The sequence below is a fragment of the Encephalitozoon romaleae genome, chromosome XI (assembly GCF_000280035.1).
Source record: "Encephalitozoon romaleae SJ-2008 chromosome XI, complete sequence".
NCBI classification, from domain to species: domain Eukaryota; kingdom Fungi; phylum Microsporidia; family Unikaryonidae; genus Encephalitozoon; species Encephalitozoon romaleae.
Window position 1 is genome coordinate 119,207 of NC_024905.1, and position 19,062 is coordinate 138,268.

Below are 19,062 nucleotides of genomic sequence, written 5' to 3' on the forward strand. Positions count from 1 at the left end.
CAAGTTCTTGTTGTTTGAAGATCATTGATAACCACACCTAAAAATGTTTATTCTTCTCTCTAACTAGCCTCGGAAACACTCAAGAAACGCAATCGAGCGGAGGTTTTCTTCTTGAAAGTACAACTCATCGTCAATGGCTGCTCCAAGCACTTCTATTTTTCTACTCAGCATACTATCATCCCTTATGTCCCTTTCATACAGAGAAAGGATCGTCTCAATACACTCGGAAAAAACAGGCACAAGCTCCCTCACCGTAAAAAACTCAATTATCACATCAAGGATCCTCTCCACTTCTCTTCTGTTCAAATCCTGGAGCGCATGTTCAAACTTCTGCTTTTCATGGATATAATTCATCACCGCAAACACCTTTTGGATATCCCTCTTTTCCATTGCATGGATCATAGATTTCTTATATTCAAAGGCGTTCAACCTCCTCTCTAGAAAACTGAATTTCACCAGCGGATTTGGAACAACATCAATCTTCGCCTCATCTTCTAGCTCGTTTCCTCTATATCTAAGCTCCATGACATCCTTCTTCTCTTGTTCCTTGGCCAATTCCAATACTTCTCTATCTTCTAATCCAAGGCACAGTACATCGTCAAAAATACTAATACTTAGAATCCCTCCTTGAACCCCAATCTTTGATATCATCCTAAGGTCTGTTGTAAATACCCTTACATTTGCATCCAGTGACACCGTATAAAGCCTTCCTGCATAAAACACCATCGACGTCACTTCCTTTATGTGGAAGGCCTTTCCTATTTCCTTGCCTCCATTCTCAACATCAATCACACACACCTCATTTCCAGATGCAAAGGCCACACGCCCTCCTCCCAAGATACGGACTTTCGATACACGACGCTTGGTGTTGTGTTCAAATACCCTCTTAAAGGTCGAGAGGCTGTATCCGTTGATAAATCCATCATATGACCCAGAAAATATCATTCCGTCTCCAACATCAATGCTTTTGACGTAATCTGTATTCTCAGCTATGGTGGCAACAGACTCTGCCCTGGACAATTCAAATATCTTTATCTTCATGTCATCACTGCAACTTATGAGCATATCTTCGTTGATTTTTATTTCATTAACTCTGGCCTCATGCTCTTGATAGTGTCTGACAATGGTTCTCATCCTTCCAACCACCTTGATCTCTCCGCCTTCATCTCCATATGCCGTCAAGTCTTCCCATGCATCTATAGCACTTATATCTCTGTCAAACTTCACTATCTTTTTTTTTTTGTTTTCACCTTTCTTGATGACTACTGCGCGATTCTTACATCCTACAACAATCCCGTCCTTGCAGCAGCATAGGCTAGTGATAGGCCCCTCCTGCTCATAGACCGTATCGAAACTCTCCCTCGAGGAGTCGGCTATTCCAAAATTCTTGCTTCTGAAATATACCATATGGGTCCTAGTAAGAACAAAAATAACTGTCAGGCCTGTCCATTCACCATGGATACAGAGGATTTGGCCAGGAAGGTAGAAAACTTCTTCAGCAACAGAAAAGCCTCCAATCCTATTCTTTCGTCAAAGAAGAAGGTCTTTCAATTTGCTAGGAGCAAAGGCGTGGATATGAACAAGTCTTTAATCGAAGTAGAAGAATTCCCAAGGCATGCATATGCAGATGAGTTGGAGAGGTTCCCCATTCTCCGAGACTAATAATAAACTATCGACGGAATAAATCCTTGAATGCTAAAGATACTTCTCTCAAACTGTTTTTCGACTAAAAAGTCATCTGTAAACAGAACTAGATGGCCTTGTATTCCACTTAGTGCATCACAAATGAAATCATCATCCATTGAACAAATGCCCAAATGCCTCCCACCACTTTCGAAGAGCCTTCTGAATGTTTCTGTATTATTTCTTGCTCTGGTGATAATCTTGCTAAAGACATCATTGCTTCCAAGATCAATCTCTCCATTGAGCAAGCAATGTTCTAGGAGATCCTGGGGCCCATATCTATTCTCTCCTTTTCCTCCAATTCCAAGGTGCTCCTCTAGTAATTTTCTAAGCAGCTTATGGATTGATCCCCCTTCCTCTTCCACCAGTAATGCTATTTCGGTATCCCTCGTTCCTAACATACTCCTGTCATTAAGATTTGCACTTCCTACTATAGCAGATGTTCCGTCCACAATAATTATCTTAGAATGGACATAGATCTGCTGATGGACAACCTTCAGACCATCAAAGCAGGCCTTCTTCAAAGACATGAGTACAATATACTTGCTTGGATCGACACCGTTCTCTTTTAGCACTTGATACAAAGACCCCTCTCCTCTCGATATTGATTGCTCCTGGATTCTTATGATTTCCATGGCTGGCGTTGGTCCCACAGAGATCCCGGTATCAAGTATAGGGAAGAGGGGGAGAAGAATGTACACCTTGAACTCCTCTCCATTTCTGTCAGCCTTGATTATCCTCTCCACAAGAGCCTTTCCAACTGCATTTTCGGGGAATCCAGGAGCAGAGCTACACTTTGTAATGAAAAATTGATTCTCTATATATATGAATCTCTTGGAGTTCTGAATCATCTCAGAGTATCCTCTTGATATAGAGGCCTCGTCATACCCGATAGACCATCTCCCAACAGATCTCAGCACTTGCGTCTTGGTAGATGCTCTGCCCTCAGATCCGTCCACAGGAACATGTTCCTCCAGCATCTCTTCATTTGGAACCAATAGTTTTGTCTTCTCGGTCTCTCCATCCTTTGAAACAATAAAGTTCCATCTTTCGATAAAGTGCTGGGATATATCAAATGCAGAGTCTCCAACAACCTTGCATTGGACATCATGCCATGGCATCCTGAAAATTCTGGGCGGATCCACATCAGCCATAGCTTTTTCTTCTCCACATCTCCCTAATCCCTCGGGCCACCATTCTGTACTGAACAGGGTATGATCCTGTGTGTCGTATCTTCCTGGTGCCAGGTCTATTCCTCCAACATATGCTATCCTTTGGTCTATGGCAACTATTTTCTCGTGATGGGTCCAATAGATCGGGGCACGTCCTATGCCATTTGGATGCATAAGAACCTCAATCCTCCTGTGTAGATTGGATAGAAACTCACAGGTACGATTTGAATCTATGTTCAGGGCTCCCAGAATCTCCTTGTACACAAGTATCCTTATTCTTATTCCCTCCTCTGCTAATCTCTTCAAAACATTGTCAAACCTGTACATCTCGTTGAGTCCCCTCTCCCCCGCCGATTCCTTTCTAAGATACAATGTTGGATAGATCCACCATCCGGCAATAAAAACCTCTCTTCTTGCCAAGCATAATGTTTCATAGAGATTGTAGAAATAGTTCTTTCCATCAACATAGAAGTTTACCACTCCTCTTCTCCTTATGGGGCTAAAAGATAGAAACCTCTCCAAGCCTCTCTTCTCTAGCCCTCCTAGAATCTCCCCAAACAATCGCCTCACTGCATCATGTCTAAAAGATTTGATTACATATCTTCTCTCATTCTTATCCACAGTCACCTTACTACAAAATATCTCGGACTTGTATCTTACATTCAAGCTTTTCCTGTAAAACAGAACATCTATGTCCTCATGGCCATTTCTGTAATCAACAAGTACCAGATGCGACTTTTTGCAGACAATGTACATCTTTCCAGAAATCCCAAACGTCCTACAGCAGGTGTTTCTACACTTACTCTTCTCCAGATCTATTATGCTTACATGGAACTTATCCTCAAACATCTTCGTCCCATTGAACGAATGCTTGGATATTCTGAAGAAATCATAAACCTTTCCAATATCAAGTAGCCGAGACCTGTAGAGAACAGCCCTAAGAAACTCTTCAACACCACTGTACTGCCCTTCCGTACATATTCTAGGCTTATCTCTTCTTGAATCCATGACTTCTCTATAATGAAGATAGGCATTCAGGGAAAACATCTGTACTATCCCTACGTTTATCCTCCATCTCTGTCTTCCATAGCTCAGATCCACTGCATATCTAGTAGGAGATGAAGATCCTGCATCCACATTCACCTTCACATGGTCCAATAGAATGGGAAACACAGACTCCCGTGAGAGGAACCCGAGCTTCCTAAAGGGGACCATGAATGCAGATTCAATTAATCTCATGTATACATGGCTGCTTTTCGATATTAGAGGAACATCTGCACAGTCGCTGTTAGTTGAATTTTGAGGCATTCCATCCGTTAAGGTTTTATCTGTGGCCTCCATAATCACAGGATCTCTTCAAAATGAAATATAGTTTAGGCCTGGAAGATGGGAGAGAATTGTCCAGGGGTGTCGAGTAAGGATGCCGGGAAAGCTGAAGAATGCAAAGGGTGTCCCAATGTGTCATATTGCTCACAACCTATGCAACAAGATCCAGATATCAAAGCCATTCAAGAGAATCTCGGAGGCATAAGGATCATAGTTGCTATTATGAGTGGGAAGGGAGGTGTTGGCAAAAGTACAATTACTAGGAATATAGCAGAATGCATTTCTGCTAGAGGAGTCTCGACATGCATTTTAGATCTAGATCTATCTGGGCCAAGCATTCCAAGACTTACGGCGACAGATGGGATGTCTATGTGTGAAACAAATGGCATGATGCAGCCAGTAGAGGTGAATAGGTTTCTGAAGGTCGTTTCCGCTGGGTATGTCCAGAATTCGTATGGAGAAGGAAGGATGTTCAGCTCTAGGCTCAAGACAAATGCTTTGAAGAAACTACTGGGACATTGTAATTATAAAGGAGTGGATACACTTCTCCTGGATACTCCTCCAAATGTGACTGATGAACATCTTGGAATGGTGAACTTCATAAAACCAAGACTTGGGATCATTGTCACAACACCCCAGAAGTTTGCTATGCAGGACGTAATAAGGCAGATTGATTTTTGTAGGAAGGCAAAGATAGATGTCCTTGGGATTGTAGAGAACATGAAGAAATTCATCTGTCCAAGCTGCAACCACCCAAAAAGTGTGTTCAGGAGTACCGGAGTTGAGTCATATTGCAAATCCAATGGTGTCCCATATCTAGGTTCAATCAATCTACGGCAGGATATAGCCAAAACATCTGACATGGGAAATGCTGTTCGAGACGATGCTTTCAATAGAATATGTGATCTCATCATTTCGTTACGTGAAACTTCGGAAGTAAAAACCACAGATTCCTTCCGCCAGTGAAAGTAAACCTCATCCAACAATGTGTTAAAGATATTTATTTATTTCCTAGCGCCCCATGGTTTCTCAATCCCTCTACTATGGATTCGGCACCCCCGGTTATCCGGCTTATCATTCTGATTACACCTTTATCAACAAAGCAGACCTTATCAAACAACGGAAGAAGGTCAAGGTTATGAACAATTGCTATAACGGTCAGAGACCCTTCGAAGTCTATGATATTCTTTATAATGTCTATTTCTGCTTCTTTATCAAGGTTAGATGTTGGCTCATCCATTATGAGAATCTCAGGCCTCCTCAACAAGGCTCTCAATATAATAATCTTCTGCCTCTCTCCCCCACTGATATGCCTTCCAGACTCCCCAACATTGGTAAAGTATCCTCTTTCAAGCCTCATGATGCTGTCATGAATGTTGAATCTTTTTGCAAGCTCAACAACACCGTAGTCTGACACACCGGGATTCCCGTACTTGATGTTGTACATTACGGTCTCATTGAACAGAGAGGAGTTCTGGGGCACATATCCTATGATCTTCCTGAACGATCCATTTCCTATTGTCTTGATGTTCATCCCATCAATGCATATTGTGCCCTGGTAACTACAGAACTTCAAGAGGGTCTTCAGAATAGTCGACTTTCCAGATCCGTTCGATCCTACAATCGCCATCTTATCTCCTTTCTCAACCTTAAGATTCACTCCGTTAAGTATCTTTTTGTCTCCATAATATAAGTGGACATTGCTAAACGTAATATTTTTTCCAAACTTCACTATGGATTGGCTTTCACTTGTCTTTACATCGTAGTCTTCAGACAGAACTTCCCTGGCATTCAGCATAGCCTCTGTAAACCTACAGTACGTGTATCCAAGGTTGTTCAGATTCATAAGAAGAATTCTGCTTGTTGTTGCATAGAAGATCAGTGTCTTTCCATCCATCCTACTAGAAAGCATCCCGTAAACCCCAAGCGCAATCATCAATGAGTTCAGAAATGCAAAGATGAGCTTCTGGACCATATTCAAAATGTATAGACCTCTGAACAGGCTTGTTCCAAACCTTTCAATCTCCACTAGCTTCCCATCATATCTCCTCACTTCAATATCATAGTTGTTGAAGGATACAACAGACTCATGATTGCTCAGAGTGTCATACACAATGTTTGATGCAGTATTCTCCGCATTGTTTAGTGCTGCTCTAATCCTGTTCCTTCTAAGAGCTATTGATATCGTTATGAATCCATAAACACTCACTGCAAAGACAATAATGACTGAAGCTAGGGCTCCGAGCTTTAGATACACCTCAAGCCCGACAAATCCAAGAGATGCTACCACAGGAAATAGATTCTGGACAGAAACCTCTACAAAGTCGCTGATGGCCTTGCTCTTCCTAGTTATAATACTCTGGATAGTCCCCAAGCCATAGGACTCAAATGGTTCTGTATCCATCTGAATAAAGTATTCAAATGTGGTTCTCAGCGTGTATCTATAAACGTATTGAATTGCACCGACAAATACATATCCCTGGAGCTCTGTGAACATTATCCCCATCAAAGATGTCGCCAGAAACATGGCAATCCTGCCTCGAGGAACCTCTGCCGAGCCCAGCCCATCAGAAATGTGGCTTATGCAGCTTGCCACTTTGACTTCAAAATACTTTCCTGCAAAGATACTCAAGAGAACAGGGAATACAACAACTCGAATCTGTGGAATCCCGAGAATGTACTTTCTAACAATGATGCTCAAAGTTTGGAGTTCACTCGTCTTCTTCTTCCCACCCATTTATGAGATATTTTTCGAAAATATTTATTATCTTTGTTTGAAAAGCTGATCTAAAACAAAATCAGGATTCTACTCCAAAGGAATCATGCCTCCTTGCTTTCTTCAGATCTTGCCATAAGGATGGACGTCTCGACATGCTGAGTAAGCATCTTTGATCTTTGCTCTAGTTTCCTTAGAGCCTGGTCACACTCCACAATACTGTTCCGAAGAAGCTTGATTTTTTCTTCCAGAACCATCCAGGGGTATTCTACAGGGTAGTATCAAGCATGTAATGTATCCTCCTTTTGGTCTTAAAGACATGCTTGGGTAAGGTAGATCCCTAACAGGTAAAAAGCTTCCTCAAAAGATTGGTTTAATTTCAAACTTCACAATGACCTTATTTATATGTATTAGTACTTGCAGTCATCGTCAGCAGAGTCAGAAGGCTCATTGACGTATATCACTCTTTGCCCCCTGAACCCTTTCTCAGGCGGGATGTACACCTCGCTTGGGTGGCTATCTACATCAATATGTGTGGAAGGAGCCTCATCGCTTGTTTCGTCAATCCCAAAGATTATTGCTCCATTGACACTGGGCTTGGAAGCTATGCATGTATCCACATGCTGGCAGACATAGGAAAGCTTTTCTTCGTCCTTGGAGTTTGGAAACTCCTGGTTGAGAAACAGATCTTTTGCCCCAGAGATGGCCTCGGATATTCCAGATTTGATGAAGTCTATCGTGTCTTCTGTGCCTCTCCATAACACACCTATCGACCTTGCACATTCCTTAGGTTCTCCAATCACTATCTTAGGCATTATATTTTCATTGTGGGATGGGCAGCTCCACAGGAACAAATGGATTCCTATCTTCCTGTCTTTGTATGTGTTGAGAAGGCGCTCGTGTACAGTGTTTGTCCTTGAGCTTACAGGCTCCACAAGCTCACAGGAGCTGTCAAACCTCTTTTCGGGTACAAGCTCGTTGACATCGTAATCCTTTGCATCGAACCCTATCTTCACCTTGAACTTAGATAGGTAGTCGTTGTAAGGCCCTATCACCCTGGTTTTCAGGTAGTGTTCCACGGCTTCTCTCTCATCCTTGCAGTCAGAAAATGCAGAGAAGATCGCATCTATTGTTCCTCTGTCAAAGTGTGCATACAGACTAACCAGGTAGATCTTATCGTCCTTTGTGCATGCTGGATCAGACTCAAAGCCTCCGAAGTTATACTCGGATGCCAATGCAAGGCCTTCTCGAACAAGCCCAATGAGGAGCAAAAGAGGAGATGGTGTCATGAGAAACATAGTTTTGATACTTCTTCCTTAGGGAATATATAAATATTTTGCTTGAAACAGATGTTTTGGTTCCAACAACTTTGTTTTGCCATCTCTCACACACCTGATTCACTTCTTCAGTCAGAAGTATCAATCCCATCTTTGCCTGCCACAATCTTCTTAACGGTGTTCAGAATATTGAACACCACAAGGCTATTCTTGCTCTCCATTTTGCTGATAAACCTTGAAAGAACTAACTCTTTGCTAGACATTCCAAGCTTTGTAAAGCTTCCAGCTATCTTATTAAGATAGCAATAATATCTTACTTCCTTTGGCTTGATTCTGCCGAATGCATTCTCAACTCTGACCCCACTGATACCAGAGACGTACGACTCGATTGTCTCCAGTACTCCACATCCATCACAAACCGATCTGAGAGCTATCACAGATTCCATCTCTGCATCCGCCTGGAACACAACAGTATCAAATCCCAAAGATCGGCCTACTTCAATGACCTCCTTAGGAATCGGATCTATCTTGCTGCGGCAAAGGCCGGCATTGGAAACATCAGATTCAGGCTGAAGGTCTACATGGCAGGAAAACCCAATGTCTTTGAGGAAATCCCTATGTTCAGGCCAGGATCTAGAGGCTACGACGAACTTGTGTATATTTCTGTTCTTTAGTCTGCTAATAGCATGTGCCATCGCCAAGGACGAAAATGTTCCATCAAAATAGAGCAATATCCTGCTTCCAAACGGAAGCTTCTTGAAGTGTTTGAAGACTTTGTGGAGAAGCTGCCTTTCAAAACATGTGTTGCAGTAATCTAGGTTATTTATTCTGATGTTTGGAGTATAAGTGCAGATTACACATCTATGTTCCATGGATAAATTTTTCAATTGGAGATCAGCATTTAATGGGGATGGAGCATACAGCAGCAAATGCCGAGAAGATAAGAGGCGTGATGGACGGGATAATAAATGATCTGGAAGGGTATCTCGAGATGTTTAGGAACCATGCACGGTTTCTTAGAGGCAGGATCAGCAGAGATAAGCAAGAGGGAGAGGTTCTTCTACAAACAGTGACGTCCACTCTTAACGAGATGAGGGAGAGGAATGAGAGGTTAGTTGACGAGAGAAATGCACTTAAATCCAGGATTGAGCAAGACACAAAGGATCTGAAGGCCTCGGAGGATGAGAAGCATGAGCTTATGAACCAGATCAGGGAGCTTGAAATGAACAATCTCGATCTGAAAGAGGTTTTCCAGGAGAAGAAAGGGATTGAAAATGCCTTTGTGAAGAAGATGGAGCTTATTTTCGAGAGAAACAAGCAAAGAGAAGCACTGATGGAGGCAAAAGCAGAGTGGTTCAAGAGATACCTTGGAATGGACATTATTCCGGTGAGAGAGAATGTGATCAAGATTGTTTTCAGTAGGATATGTCCTGAGGATAGTGTGGAGTGTTTTGTGACTCTGGATCTATCGATGGAAGATGCTGTTATTGACCTGTTTCCAAGAATGTATGATCTTGAGAAGGCCAATGGAGTGTTTAGGGAGTGCAGAAGCTTCCATGACTTTCTAGCAGTGATAAGAAAGGAGTTTAGAAGGGAGTATTCTGGGATATGACCTATCCCTCTGTTGATTAAATGTCCTTTGCTTTATGATATTCTGATTGTTTGTTGAAGATGTGGCAGGGACAAGCCCCAATGAAAAGCTATAAGCTTGTGTACGAACCTGAGCATGGGGAGAAAAGGTTTCTGTTTACAAATGTGGATGTGAAGGAGCTTTCTGAGCCTGTGACGATTTCCAGGGAAAGGCCTTTGAGAGAAGAGGTTGTGTTCAACACAAAGAAGAAGAGTGAGCAGGTTGAGTATGAGGATGAAGAATACAGGAAGCTCAAGGAGAAGGAAGGGTGCTTACTAATTCTTGAGGATGCAGAAAACAGAGTCTATTCTGGGAAGATGCAGGACTTGGGTGCAAGTAGCTCATGTTACTTTGTATTTATCAATACTGGGACCTATTTGAAAGTTGTACCTATCCGGAAGTGGTACCGCTTTAGCCAGAAATCTCAGCTAGACATTATCCAAGAATATAATATGGAGGGTGTTGGAGAAGAGAATGGTGGAGGAGAAGGAGATAAGACATCATCCGAGGAAAGAGAAGAGATTGACTTTGATGATGACTTTGATGATGATGATGGAGAGGAGACAAATGTGTTTGTTGTTCGTGAGAAGAGGCTTAACAGTGCAGGAAGACGAATGAGAAACATCATGGAGAACTATGAAGAGAAGGAAGAGAGCGATATTTCTGAAGAAATGGAAGAGAAGGATATGAAAGATGTTGGAAAGGTGGAGAAGGTTCTTACAAAGGATGTACTCAGAGGGATGTTTAGAGGAGGGAGGATCGCCTTAAGGGATCTTCTTCGAGGGGTGAAGACACGATTTGGGCTTAATGACGAGGAGAAAGAGCTTGTAAAGGAGTTTATTGGAGAAAACTGCACGTTCGACACCGACGAGAGAAATAAAGAAAAGTATCTTGTTCTGAAAAAATAGAACGACTGGATGGCTCTAGTGATTTATGAATTTTGTATAAAGCCCTGATGAGGCGGATACTGGAGGACAGGCTTATGAGGTATTTAAAAGAAATAGGGTATGAGGCTGTTGAGAGAAAGGCATTGGAAGTTTTTATGGCCTCTCTGGAGGTTTATATGCTTGAGTACTTGAAGAGTGTTGCGTCTGTCTCTAGACACGGACTAAAGTCTCATTCGACCTTGCTGGACATCCTGTGTTTTGTAGAGGGAAAGAAGTTTGAACTTCCTCCTTTTGAAAGGGTCACATATGAGAAAGAGGAGGTTGAGAAAGAAGAAAAGTTTGTCAGTCCTTTGTCATCAGGCATCGAGAAGTACATCCATATATATGACTTCATGCCAAGCTTTCCGCCGACACATGCGTTCAGACAAACGATTGTCAAAGGAGGGAGCAGAAGTAGTAAATCCATGAATGTGAAGAACAGGCTGGAGCAGAGCCTAAGAACTGAAGGAAATCTGCTGAGGCTGATCAAGGCATCTGGATCCCTTCCACCGTTTGTTAACTTCCTGTATAAGAATGAGTGACTCTAGTAGATTAAATATTGTTTTCATTATATCTTAAAGTCTATGTTTCTGAGGAGCCCCTTCCTGTTAAGTTATTTCCAGAAGATCATCGAGAGGGGAATGGTATGGACATTCAAGCATTGATAGTATAGTGGTTATTATGTGAGCTTCCCAAGCTCGTGGCCCGGGTTCGATTCCCGGTCAATGCATTTTGGTCCGAGTGATTGGAGGGGAGTTTTCCCTCCATCATGTTTTGGATATATGGAGTAAGTGGATGGGTAAACTCGATGATAAGAAAATTACCTGAGGATCTTGGAAAAAGAATTAAGGCCCAGAGGTCTGTTCAAAGTACATATATTGTTGTGAAGGAGTTGATCGAAAACTCCATTGATTCAGGATGTACATGGATAAGAGTACGAATAGATGATTCTGTAACTGTTGAAGACAATGGATGTGGAATTAGCGATTTAAATGAAGTTGGGATTGAAGGGAGCACTTCCAAGGAATCGATGGCATATTATGTTTTGGGGTGTGTTGATAGAGTGGAAAGGTTTTCTTATGGGTTCAGAGGTCAGGCTCTTAGTTCTCTTGCCGAAGTTTGTGACTTAGAAATCATTTCGAGGTCTGAGCATCCGTTTGCATTTAGGAGGGACTTTTCAGCAAACACCATTTCTAAGTGTGCCAGGGAAAGAGGCACAACTGTTCATGTAAGAAACCTATTCAAGAACTGCCCTTTAAGAAGATGTGCAAATGAACGAAGTCTGAAGAAAAACTTGGCGAAGATCTGTAGTTTGATTGAATCATATCGTTGTGTTAATAAGATAAACTTCACTTTGTTTCACAGGAGAAAAGTTCTTCTGAGTTGCGGAGGATATGAAACACCAAAGGAGTACTTTGAGTCCAATTATCCTTCTTTTTCTGGGAAATACATGGAGGTGAGTAATGGGCAATTGGAGATCTTCATGCTTCCGGTGTCTGTCAGGGATCCAAAGCAGCTGATGTTTTCGGAAAAGAGGCCAATTTCGAACAAAAGGATATTGAATGGAATAAAGAATGAATTCAACCTGTATGCTGAAGGAAGCCCGACATTTGTTCTTGTGATAAAAGGATATGGAGATGTAAATGTATCTACAGACAAAAGTGAGGTGATATTTGGAGACGAAACAGGGATTCTAAATCTTCTCAGGTCCGAGATAGGGAGATTCTTTTCTTCAGAAGCATATTTGCATGTTGGGAATATCGGAGAAACTAATAGAGGCCGTATATCAAGAAGGTGTGATCCCGAGGAGAATGATGGGGAAGAGTTGATGGGTAGAACCCTTTCTAGGATGAATGAGAGTCTTCCTGTTATAAGACCTGCTAGGGTGGCCACTTCCTTTGAAGTAGGCCCACGGAAGCGGAACATCCCTCCGCAAGAAAGTGTGGAGAGTAGTAAGGAACCAATACCATCGGAACCCGAGTTATTTGTGGAGAAAGAGAATGACAAAGAAGAGGATGCTTCTTCTAGCCCCTTAGAAGGGTCAGAGCCCTTTCCCAAGATGGATCAAATAGAAGAAGGCCACGAAGACGGAGGTAGCTTCGCAACAGGTGCATATTCATTCTTCAAACATGATGACCTTGTCCAGCCAAAGGTTTCATTCTCAAAGGAGGACTTCACCAGGATGGAGGTCATAGGGCAATTTAACAATGGATTCATCATTTCAAAGTTAAAGAAAAACGATAAGATATATCTTGTGGCTGTAGATCAGCATGCTGCAGATGAAATCAGAAATTTTGAAAGCATCAAGAAAACGTTCCGTCTGAAAAAGCAGAGTGTGATAGTACCTGTGAAGTTGGACCTTACTCCAATTGAAGAAGTGATTGTCAATGATAACCTAGAGCTATTTGAAAGAAATGGATTTGTCATCAAGAATGGGATGCTTGAGACCATTCCCGTGTATAAGAATCAAGTGTTTGGAGTCAAAGAATTCCAAGAGCTCCTTGAGGATATGAAGAATGATGAGTATGAGTTCAAAAGGATCCGAAACATAATTGCATCCAAGGCATGTAGAACAAGTGTGATGATAGGCGACGCACTTTCTATGGCAGATATGAAGAAAATAGTAAAAAGCTTGTCCTTCTTGGATAGACCTTGGAAGTGCCCCCATGGAAGGCCTACATTCATGATATTAAACGAAGCAGAGATGTGATACTCAGAATATTAATTTAGGATTTATTTGGCCGTAAGGTTTTCAACCCCACGAGCTTCATCAAGAAACAACTCAAAAGTTCTCTCAATATCCTCGAGAGTCACCTTTCCGCCTCTCTTACTTGCCCTTAGGCCAGATATCGTCAGCAAATTCATAGAATACCTCAGTCCAGATACCTCAGAGATCGACACAAGCTTATCCATAGCCTTACTGTCAATGTGAATGTCCTCTTCAAGTATTCTATGGCTGATTATACCCTCAAGATCTCTTTTACAATACTTCTCCATAGAGATTATGAGAGCACGATCAATAAAGTCTCTTGGCAACCCATAAGGGCTTATTTCATCCGTTCCCCTTATGATACATTCTTTTTTGTTGGTTGAAATAAGGATCACCGGGCAAAAGTCTTCTTCAATTGCCTTGTTCAGGAACGCAAAGCTTTCGATGTCTAGCATGTGAACCTCATCGATAAATAAAACACCCCGAACCACTTCGGCCTTCCCCTCGTTGATCCAGTTCCATACCTTCTTGTTCACTTCATCTCTTATCTCTGCTCTAATTTCCCCCGTCTCTCCACTAAAAAGTGCAAGATAACCTTCGGCTTTATTGTTAACAACGTCGATGTCATGGAGAGATATCTCCTGAACCTCTTCCCTAATCCTTATCAGCTCTCCTTCAGGGCAGGGGATAAATCGTGTATCGGTCCCCACAACCTCGGTCTTTTTCACGACACTTGTACCGATCTTGTAAACTTTACCTCTTTCCCTGACTATTCTTACAATATCTCCAGTGCTCACCTTCTCCTTATCCAACTCGTTCCTCATTTTCTCCCCTATGTCAAACGAGGACTCCATGTCAACAGTCTTGAGAACAATCCTTCTTCCGCTCAAACTCACAACCTCTCCCTCAATCACTTTCACAGACTCTTTGATTCTCAATCCAACAGACTTCCGAAGAGCCTGGGTAATTGCCTCAGACTTACTCATTTCAAGGCTGTAAATCTCGGTTCCGCTGATGGAGTTGAAAGGTGCCCCTCCAAGGCTTTTAGATAGTCCTATTGCTAATGCAGTCTTTCCACTTCCACGCTCTCCTTTGATGAGAACAATCTTTCCTCCTTTGTTGCTTTCCACCATCTTCTTTATCAGCATCATTGCCTTTCTAGCCTTCATCTGCCCAACAAGCCCGTCTTTATTGTATTCAACCTCCTCTCCATTGTATCCAAGGCCACAAACATGAGAGTGAAAGCTGATTCTACTCACAGTCTCAACATCTCGGACCTCCATCAGGGCAACATCTCAAACAAAAATTTCTTTTCAACTACAACCTTACCACGAAGTAATTTATTTCATCCCAGTAACTTCAAAAACACCTCGTCTATCTCCTTCTTCAGTCTGTTCAGCTTGGATTCCATCTCCCCGTTAGACATCACAAACTTCATCTTCATCAGGCCATAGAACACATCCTCAGTCTCCTTCCTGACAGTAGACCAGCTAAGCTTGTAGTTCGTTATGGCATTCTTGCAGTTATCAAAGTACAGAATGATGTTCCGAAGCATCATCCTGGTCTTTGTAAACGGACAGTAGTTGTCATACTTCGAATATCCATTCTGTTGCAAAAAATCCTCTTTGATAAGCTTGGATATATCTAGAATAAGCTTCTCAGTTTCAGAAAGTGCATTCTTTCCTACTAGCTGGACAATCTCCGAAAGATCATCATCCAACTGGAGAATCTCCCTGCATTTTGTTCTGTTCACAGTAAAGTCTGGATCCTCTCCTTCATAGTACGGTTCCAGATTTGTGAAGTACTTTGAGTAACTTAGGTTCCAGTTTATAGATGGGAAATGTTTTCTTTGGGCAAGCTTCTTGTCAAGTCCCCAGAACACTTGTACAATCCCAAGCGTAGATGATGTCACAGGGTCAGAAAAGTCTCCACCTGGGGGAGAGACTGCTCCAACTATAGTTACAGACCCTGTTCTCTTTGGAGATCCTAGACATACAACAGACCCTGCCCTTTCATAGAAAAATGCAAGCTTTGCCCCAAGGTATGCAGGGTATCCGCTGTCTGCAGGCATCTCTGCAAGCCTTCCACTTATCTCCCTCAACGCTTCAGCCCATCTGGATGTCGAGTCTGCCATCATCGAGACATTCATCCCTTGATCTCGAAGATATTCAGAAATCGTTATCCCCGTGTATATAGATGCTTCCCTTGCTGCAACAGGCATGTTGGATGTGTTTGCAACCAATACAGTCCTCTTCATGATGCTATCATCCTTTCCTCCAACAGTCAGCTTTGGAAACTCCATCAGAACTTCACTCATTTCATTTCCTCGCTCTCCACACCCAACATACACAATTGCATCAGAGTTTGAATACTTCGATAATGATTGAGAAATAACCGTCTTCCCACATCCAAATGCCCCTGGAATGGCAGTGGTTCCCCCCTGCACACAGGGAAATAGAGAGTCAAGAATCCTTTGCCCAGTAAACAACGGATGGGTAGCATTCTTCTTCTCTTCAATAGGCCGAGGAACCCTCACAGGCCATGTGTGGTACATAAACATCTCCATCTTTCCCTTGCTAGTCTCAAGCTCCATCACAACATCCTTGAGAGTATAGTTTCCCTGACGTGCTATGAAAACAACCTTTCCACTTTCCTTTGGAGGAACAAGGATCTTTGTTTCAATAAGACTATTTTCATAAACACTTCCAAAGATATCTCCTCCGACAACATAATCCCCAATCCTGACTTTAGGTACAAACTCATATTCCCTTTCTCTATTCAATGCAGGAATGTTCACCCCTTTTGGAATGAAAATCCCTCCAGTGCCTTCCCGGATCTCTTTCAGAGGTCTTTGGATTCCATCATAGATACTTTCAAAAAGCCCAGGCCCAAGCTCTGCACACAATGGCCTTCCTGTCCTCACTATCACATCTCCGACACACAACCCGTTAGTGTCTTCATATACCTGGATCGTGGCTCGGTCCTTATCAATCTTGATGATTTCTCCTGCCAATCCTTCGCTTCCAACCTTCACAAGCTCATACATTGCACATCCAATCATATCACATCCAACAACCACAGGCCCACTGACAGAGTAAACCTTTCCTTCTACTCCTTTCCTGGGCTCTTCTATACTCAATTTTGCAAATGTTTGCTGCACAACATTCATAATCACCCTCATCTACCTTAACTTTTTATTTCCATAATTGTTTCGATTTCCTCACTCTGCCATACAACACTGAGGCCACTCACACACTAAACCTTTCAATGCACATCCCCATCACCTCTTCAATAAGCTCTCTCGGGCATTCTTGCCCATCAGTCATAAATCTACTAGAAAGTGCCTGAGATGCTGAGTATCTCCTTCGGGGATCAAAGGACAGCAGGTTCCTTGTAAAGGCGACAACTTCAGAGTCATAACTTCCAAACTCTTTCTCAAAGCTTGTCGAAAAGCTTTTAGGTTTCTTAATATTCTTGAAGTGGGGAAGGTCAAATCCGTCAAAGTCGGAATCTTCAGGATATCCCAAGAGCTTGAATATCCTGCCTAGCTGATCTATCTCCCCCTCTCCAGGCAGAATCGGTTCTCCTTTCAGCATCTCCCCAACAATGCATCCAACAGACCACATGTCAATCGACTCATTATAGCTCTCCGACCCAAGTAATACCTCAATGGCCCTATACCATAAGGTAACAACAAGATTAGTCATCGTGCTTTCCATAACCCTGGCCAACCCAAAGTCTGCTATTTTTACATCTCCATTTCTCATAAGGAGGATGTTTGATGGCTTCAGATCTCTATGTATCACCCCAATTCCATGTAGAAATTTAAGTCCCTGAAGAATCTGCCACCTAAAGAACCTAATCAGCCTCACATCCATTTCCCTTACTCTATGGATGACAGACTTTAAGTCTATGTCACAGCATTCCATCACAATGAAGAAATCATTGATCTCGTTTCCTTCCACCACTTCCTCAATCTTCATCACATTTTTGTTTCTTGCGTGCTTCAAAATCATCACTTCTCTTATGTACAGAATCGAAAATCCATTGGTGTCATAGCACATCGACGGGTTCATCCTCTTAAGAGCAAACACCTTGCTGTCTGCAGTACGTCTAACTTTGTATACATTGCCAAAACTCCCAGAGGATATCCTACAGAGCTTCTCATAGCCTTCTATGTTACTGCATTTATGTCCTCCTCTGAGTAGCATTTCTTGGGCTCTATCTCCTTCCCATCATTTTAGTAGAACAAAAACGACCAAGTAATTTAATGTTATTCTTCTTTGGCCGTCCTCACAGCTTTATCACCGAAATTCTAGGTGTCGGGATCCCGCTTCTCAGACCTGGCATAATACCTTCTTCCTCTGTTCCACTACTCGAGGCATCTTCGTAGCTTATCTCATTCTCCGGCTGATATAGAACAGAACTTCTGCTTCCATCTGCGTAACGAATGTTACTGTGGCTAGTAGACCTTCCAATTTCACTCATACCTTTAGTCCCACTGCTTGGAAGAGGCTTTGTTTCCAAACCAGATGGCTTTTGAAGTCCACTGCCTACTGGCACTGATGTGGTCTCCTTGGTTATAACCTCTCCATCCTTTTTGTCAAGGGAAGAGGTTGGGACCTCTTTGTTCTCCTGTGTATTCTTCTTGGTGTATGCACTTCCTTTTTCATTAGTGAGTAGAGGCTTCTGGGATACAGGTCTTCCGCTACCTCCAAGGCCAACTTGTCCATTGCTATCGTTCTTTGGTCTTTTGCTTTCTTTTGAGATCCGGGATTTATCTTGTGATTCTTTGATATCCTCTTCTGGCTTCACAGGGGATGGCTTGATAGCATTGGCAAACCCCTCACTAAGGAATTCTCCAATCAGCTTTTCAATACGCTCTCCTCCTGATATGGTGCCTCCAATGGCGATACCTTCTGGAAGCCCGGAAGATACCACCTCTCCACTCTTGGAAAGAGTAGCCTCAGGCTCTAACTTCCTTTCAGTTTCTTTGGATGCACCGGTCTTATCGATGGTAGGAATACTGTGGCTCCCACTACTGGATACATGTAAAGCAAAGCTATCAGAATATTTAGGATGGAAGGCATCCAAGCCTATACCGAATGGGCGGGTTTTTCTAGACGACTCCGCAGTGTCAATATTCATGCTTTGACCCCTCTCCCCTAGATAATAGGGCTGATTAATCAAAGACATGGAGCTTAGTGAAGATCTCTCAGGATGAAGATTCGAATACCTGGATTCACGATATGTACTTCCATTTGCTTCCTTGCCTATTGTTGCAGAACTGGGTTTGTTCGAGGACTTAAGCTCCTCAACAATCTTAATCACTCTGTCCAGCTTCTTGTTGATTAGATCTATCTTCTCTCTTAAGACGTCAATCCTATCATTGTCTTTCCTTTCGGCAAACTTCCCCAGTGTGGAGGTCTTTTTCCCAAATAGAGACATCCTTCCTCTTTCGACAAGGCTTACAGACCTAACCGAGCTTCTCTTTGGCATCATGAAGTCTATTCCGAATAGAACCATGACTATCCCGGTAGTGATGCACCCAAGCACAAAAACTGTTCTTTGATTCTTCATAAGATAACATAAATAATACAGCTTGCTTTATATCTGACTCTG

General features: G+C 42.4%; 14 protein-coding genes and 1 non-coding gene across 15 annotated transcripts; 6 read left to right on the top strand and 9 right to left on the bottom strand.

The window, feature by feature from the left end:
* Positions 1-63: 63 nt before the first annotated feature.
* On the bottom strand, positions 64-1,407 carry EROM_111050 (putative WD40 domain-containing protein; the record flags this gene model as incomplete). Its single annotated transcript, XM_009267309.1, has 1 exon — positions 64-1,407. The coding sequence occupies one exon, from the start codon at positions 1,405-1,407 to the stop codon at positions 64-66; it is 1,344 nt and encodes a 447-aa protein (XP_009265584.1).
* Positions 1,408-1,658: 251 nt separating this feature from the next.
* On the bottom strand, positions 1,659-4,196 carry EROM_111060 (phospholipase D; the record flags this gene model as incomplete). Its single annotated transcript, XM_009267310.1, has 1 exon — positions 1,659-4,196. The coding sequence occupies one exon, from the start codon at positions 4,194-4,196 to the stop codon at positions 1,659-1,661; it is 2,538 nt and encodes an 845-aa protein (XP_009265585.1).
* Positions 4,197-4,241: 45 nt separating this feature from the next.
* On the top strand, positions 4,242-5,147 carry EROM_111070 (Nbp35-like nucleotide binding protein; the record flags this gene model as incomplete). The annotated part of the gene is made up of 1 exon (XM_009267311.1): positions 4,242-5,147. The coding sequence occupies one exon, from the start codon at positions 4,242-4,244 to the stop codon at positions 5,145-5,147; it is 906 nt and encodes a 301-aa protein (XP_009265586.1).
* Positions 5,148-5,181: 34 nt separating this feature from the next.
* Positions 5,182-6,918, bottom strand: EROM_111080 (ATM1 mitochondrial ABC transporter; the record flags this gene model as incomplete). Its single annotated transcript, XM_009267312.1, has 1 exon — positions 5,182-6,918. The coding sequence occupies one exon, from the start codon at positions 6,916-6,918 to the stop codon at positions 5,182-5,184; it is 1,737 nt and encodes a 578-aa protein (XP_009265587.1).
* A 389-nt stretch (positions 6,919-7,307) lies between these two features.
* EROM_111090 (hypothetical protein) lies at positions 7,308-8,195 on the bottom strand (the record flags this gene model as incomplete). Its single annotated transcript, XM_009267313.1, has 1 exon — positions 7,308-8,195. The coding sequence occupies one exon, from the start codon at positions 8,193-8,195 to the stop codon at positions 7,308-7,310; it is 888 nt and encodes a 295-aa protein (XP_009265588.1).
* A 107-nt stretch (positions 8,196-8,302) lies between these two features.
* Positions 8,303-9,046, bottom strand: EROM_111100 (hypothetical protein; the record flags this gene model as incomplete). Its single annotated transcript, XM_009267314.1, has 1 exon — positions 8,303-9,046. The coding sequence occupies one exon, from the start codon at positions 9,044-9,046 to the stop codon at positions 8,303-8,305; it is 744 nt and encodes a 247-aa protein (XP_009265589.1).
* Positions 9,047-9,078: 32 nt separating this feature from the next.
* Positions 9,079-9,786, top strand: EROM_111110 (chromosome segregation protein Spc25-like protein; the record flags this gene model as incomplete). Its single annotated transcript, XM_009267315.1, has 1 exon — positions 9,079-9,786. The coding sequence occupies one exon, from the start codon at positions 9,079-9,081 to the stop codon at positions 9,784-9,786; it is 708 nt and encodes a 235-aa protein (XP_009265590.1).
* An 80-nt stretch (positions 9,787-9,866) lies between these two features.
* Positions 9,867-10,712, top strand: EROM_111120 (hypothetical protein; the record flags this gene model as incomplete). Its single annotated transcript, XM_009267316.1, has 1 exon — positions 9,867-10,712. The coding sequence occupies one exon, from the start codon at positions 9,867-9,869 to the stop codon at positions 10,710-10,712; it is 846 nt and encodes a 281-aa protein (XP_009265591.1).
* A 47-nt stretch (positions 10,713-10,759) lies between these two features.
* EROM_111130 (hypothetical protein) lies at positions 10,760-11,272 on the top strand (the record flags this gene model as incomplete). Its single annotated transcript, XM_009267317.1, has 1 exon — positions 10,760-11,272. The coding sequence occupies one exon, from the start codon at positions 10,760-10,762 to the stop codon at positions 11,270-11,272; it is 513 nt and encodes a 170-aa protein (XP_009265592.1).
* Positions 11,273-11,388: 116 nt separating this feature from the next.
* Positions 11,389-11,460, top strand: EROM_111140. The gene has a single exon. It is a non-coding gene; the product is annotated as a tRNA-Gly (tRNA).
* Positions 11,461-11,538: 78 nt separating this feature from the next.
* EROM_111150 (DNA mismatch repair protein MutL) lies at positions 11,539-13,440 on the top strand (the record flags this gene model as incomplete). The annotated part of the gene is made up of 1 exon (XM_009267318.1): positions 11,539-13,440. One exon carries the CDS (start codon positions 11,539-11,541, stop codon positions 13,438-13,440), a length of 1,902 nt encoding a protein of 633 aa, XP_009265593.1.
* A 23-nt stretch (positions 13,441-13,463) lies between these two features.
* On the bottom strand, positions 13,464-14,573 carry EROM_111160 (DNA helicase TIP49 TBP-interacting protein; the record flags this gene model as incomplete). Its single annotated transcript, XM_009267319.1, has 1 exon — positions 13,464-14,573. The coding sequence occupies one exon, from the start codon at positions 14,571-14,573 to the stop codon at positions 13,464-13,466; it is 1,110 nt and encodes a 369-aa protein (XP_009265594.1).
* A 212-nt stretch (positions 14,574-14,785) lies between these two features.
* EROM_111170 (vacuolar ATP synthase catalytic subunit A) lies at positions 14,786-16,621 on the bottom strand (the record flags this gene model as incomplete). The annotated part of the gene is made up of 1 exon (XM_009267320.1): positions 14,786-16,621. One exon carries the CDS (start codon positions 16,619-16,621, stop codon positions 14,786-14,788), a length of 1,836 nt encoding a protein of 611 aa, XP_009265595.1.
* A 67-nt stretch (positions 16,622-16,688) lies between these two features.
* Positions 16,689-17,651, bottom strand: EROM_111180 (cyclin-dependent protein kinase; the record flags this gene model as incomplete). Its single annotated transcript, XM_009267321.1, has 1 exon — positions 16,689-17,651. One exon carries the CDS (start codon positions 17,649-17,651, stop codon positions 16,689-16,691), a length of 963 nt encoding a protein of 320 aa, XP_009265596.1.
* An 82-nt stretch (positions 17,652-17,733) lies between these two features.
* EROM_111190 (hypothetical protein) lies at positions 17,734-19,020 on the bottom strand (the record flags this gene model as incomplete). The annotated part of the gene is made up of 1 exon (XM_009267322.1): positions 17,734-19,020. One exon carries the CDS (start codon positions 19,018-19,020, stop codon positions 17,734-17,736), a length of 1,287 nt encoding a protein of 428 aa, XP_009265597.1.
* Between the last annotated feature and the right edge of the window lie 42 nt (positions 19,021-19,062).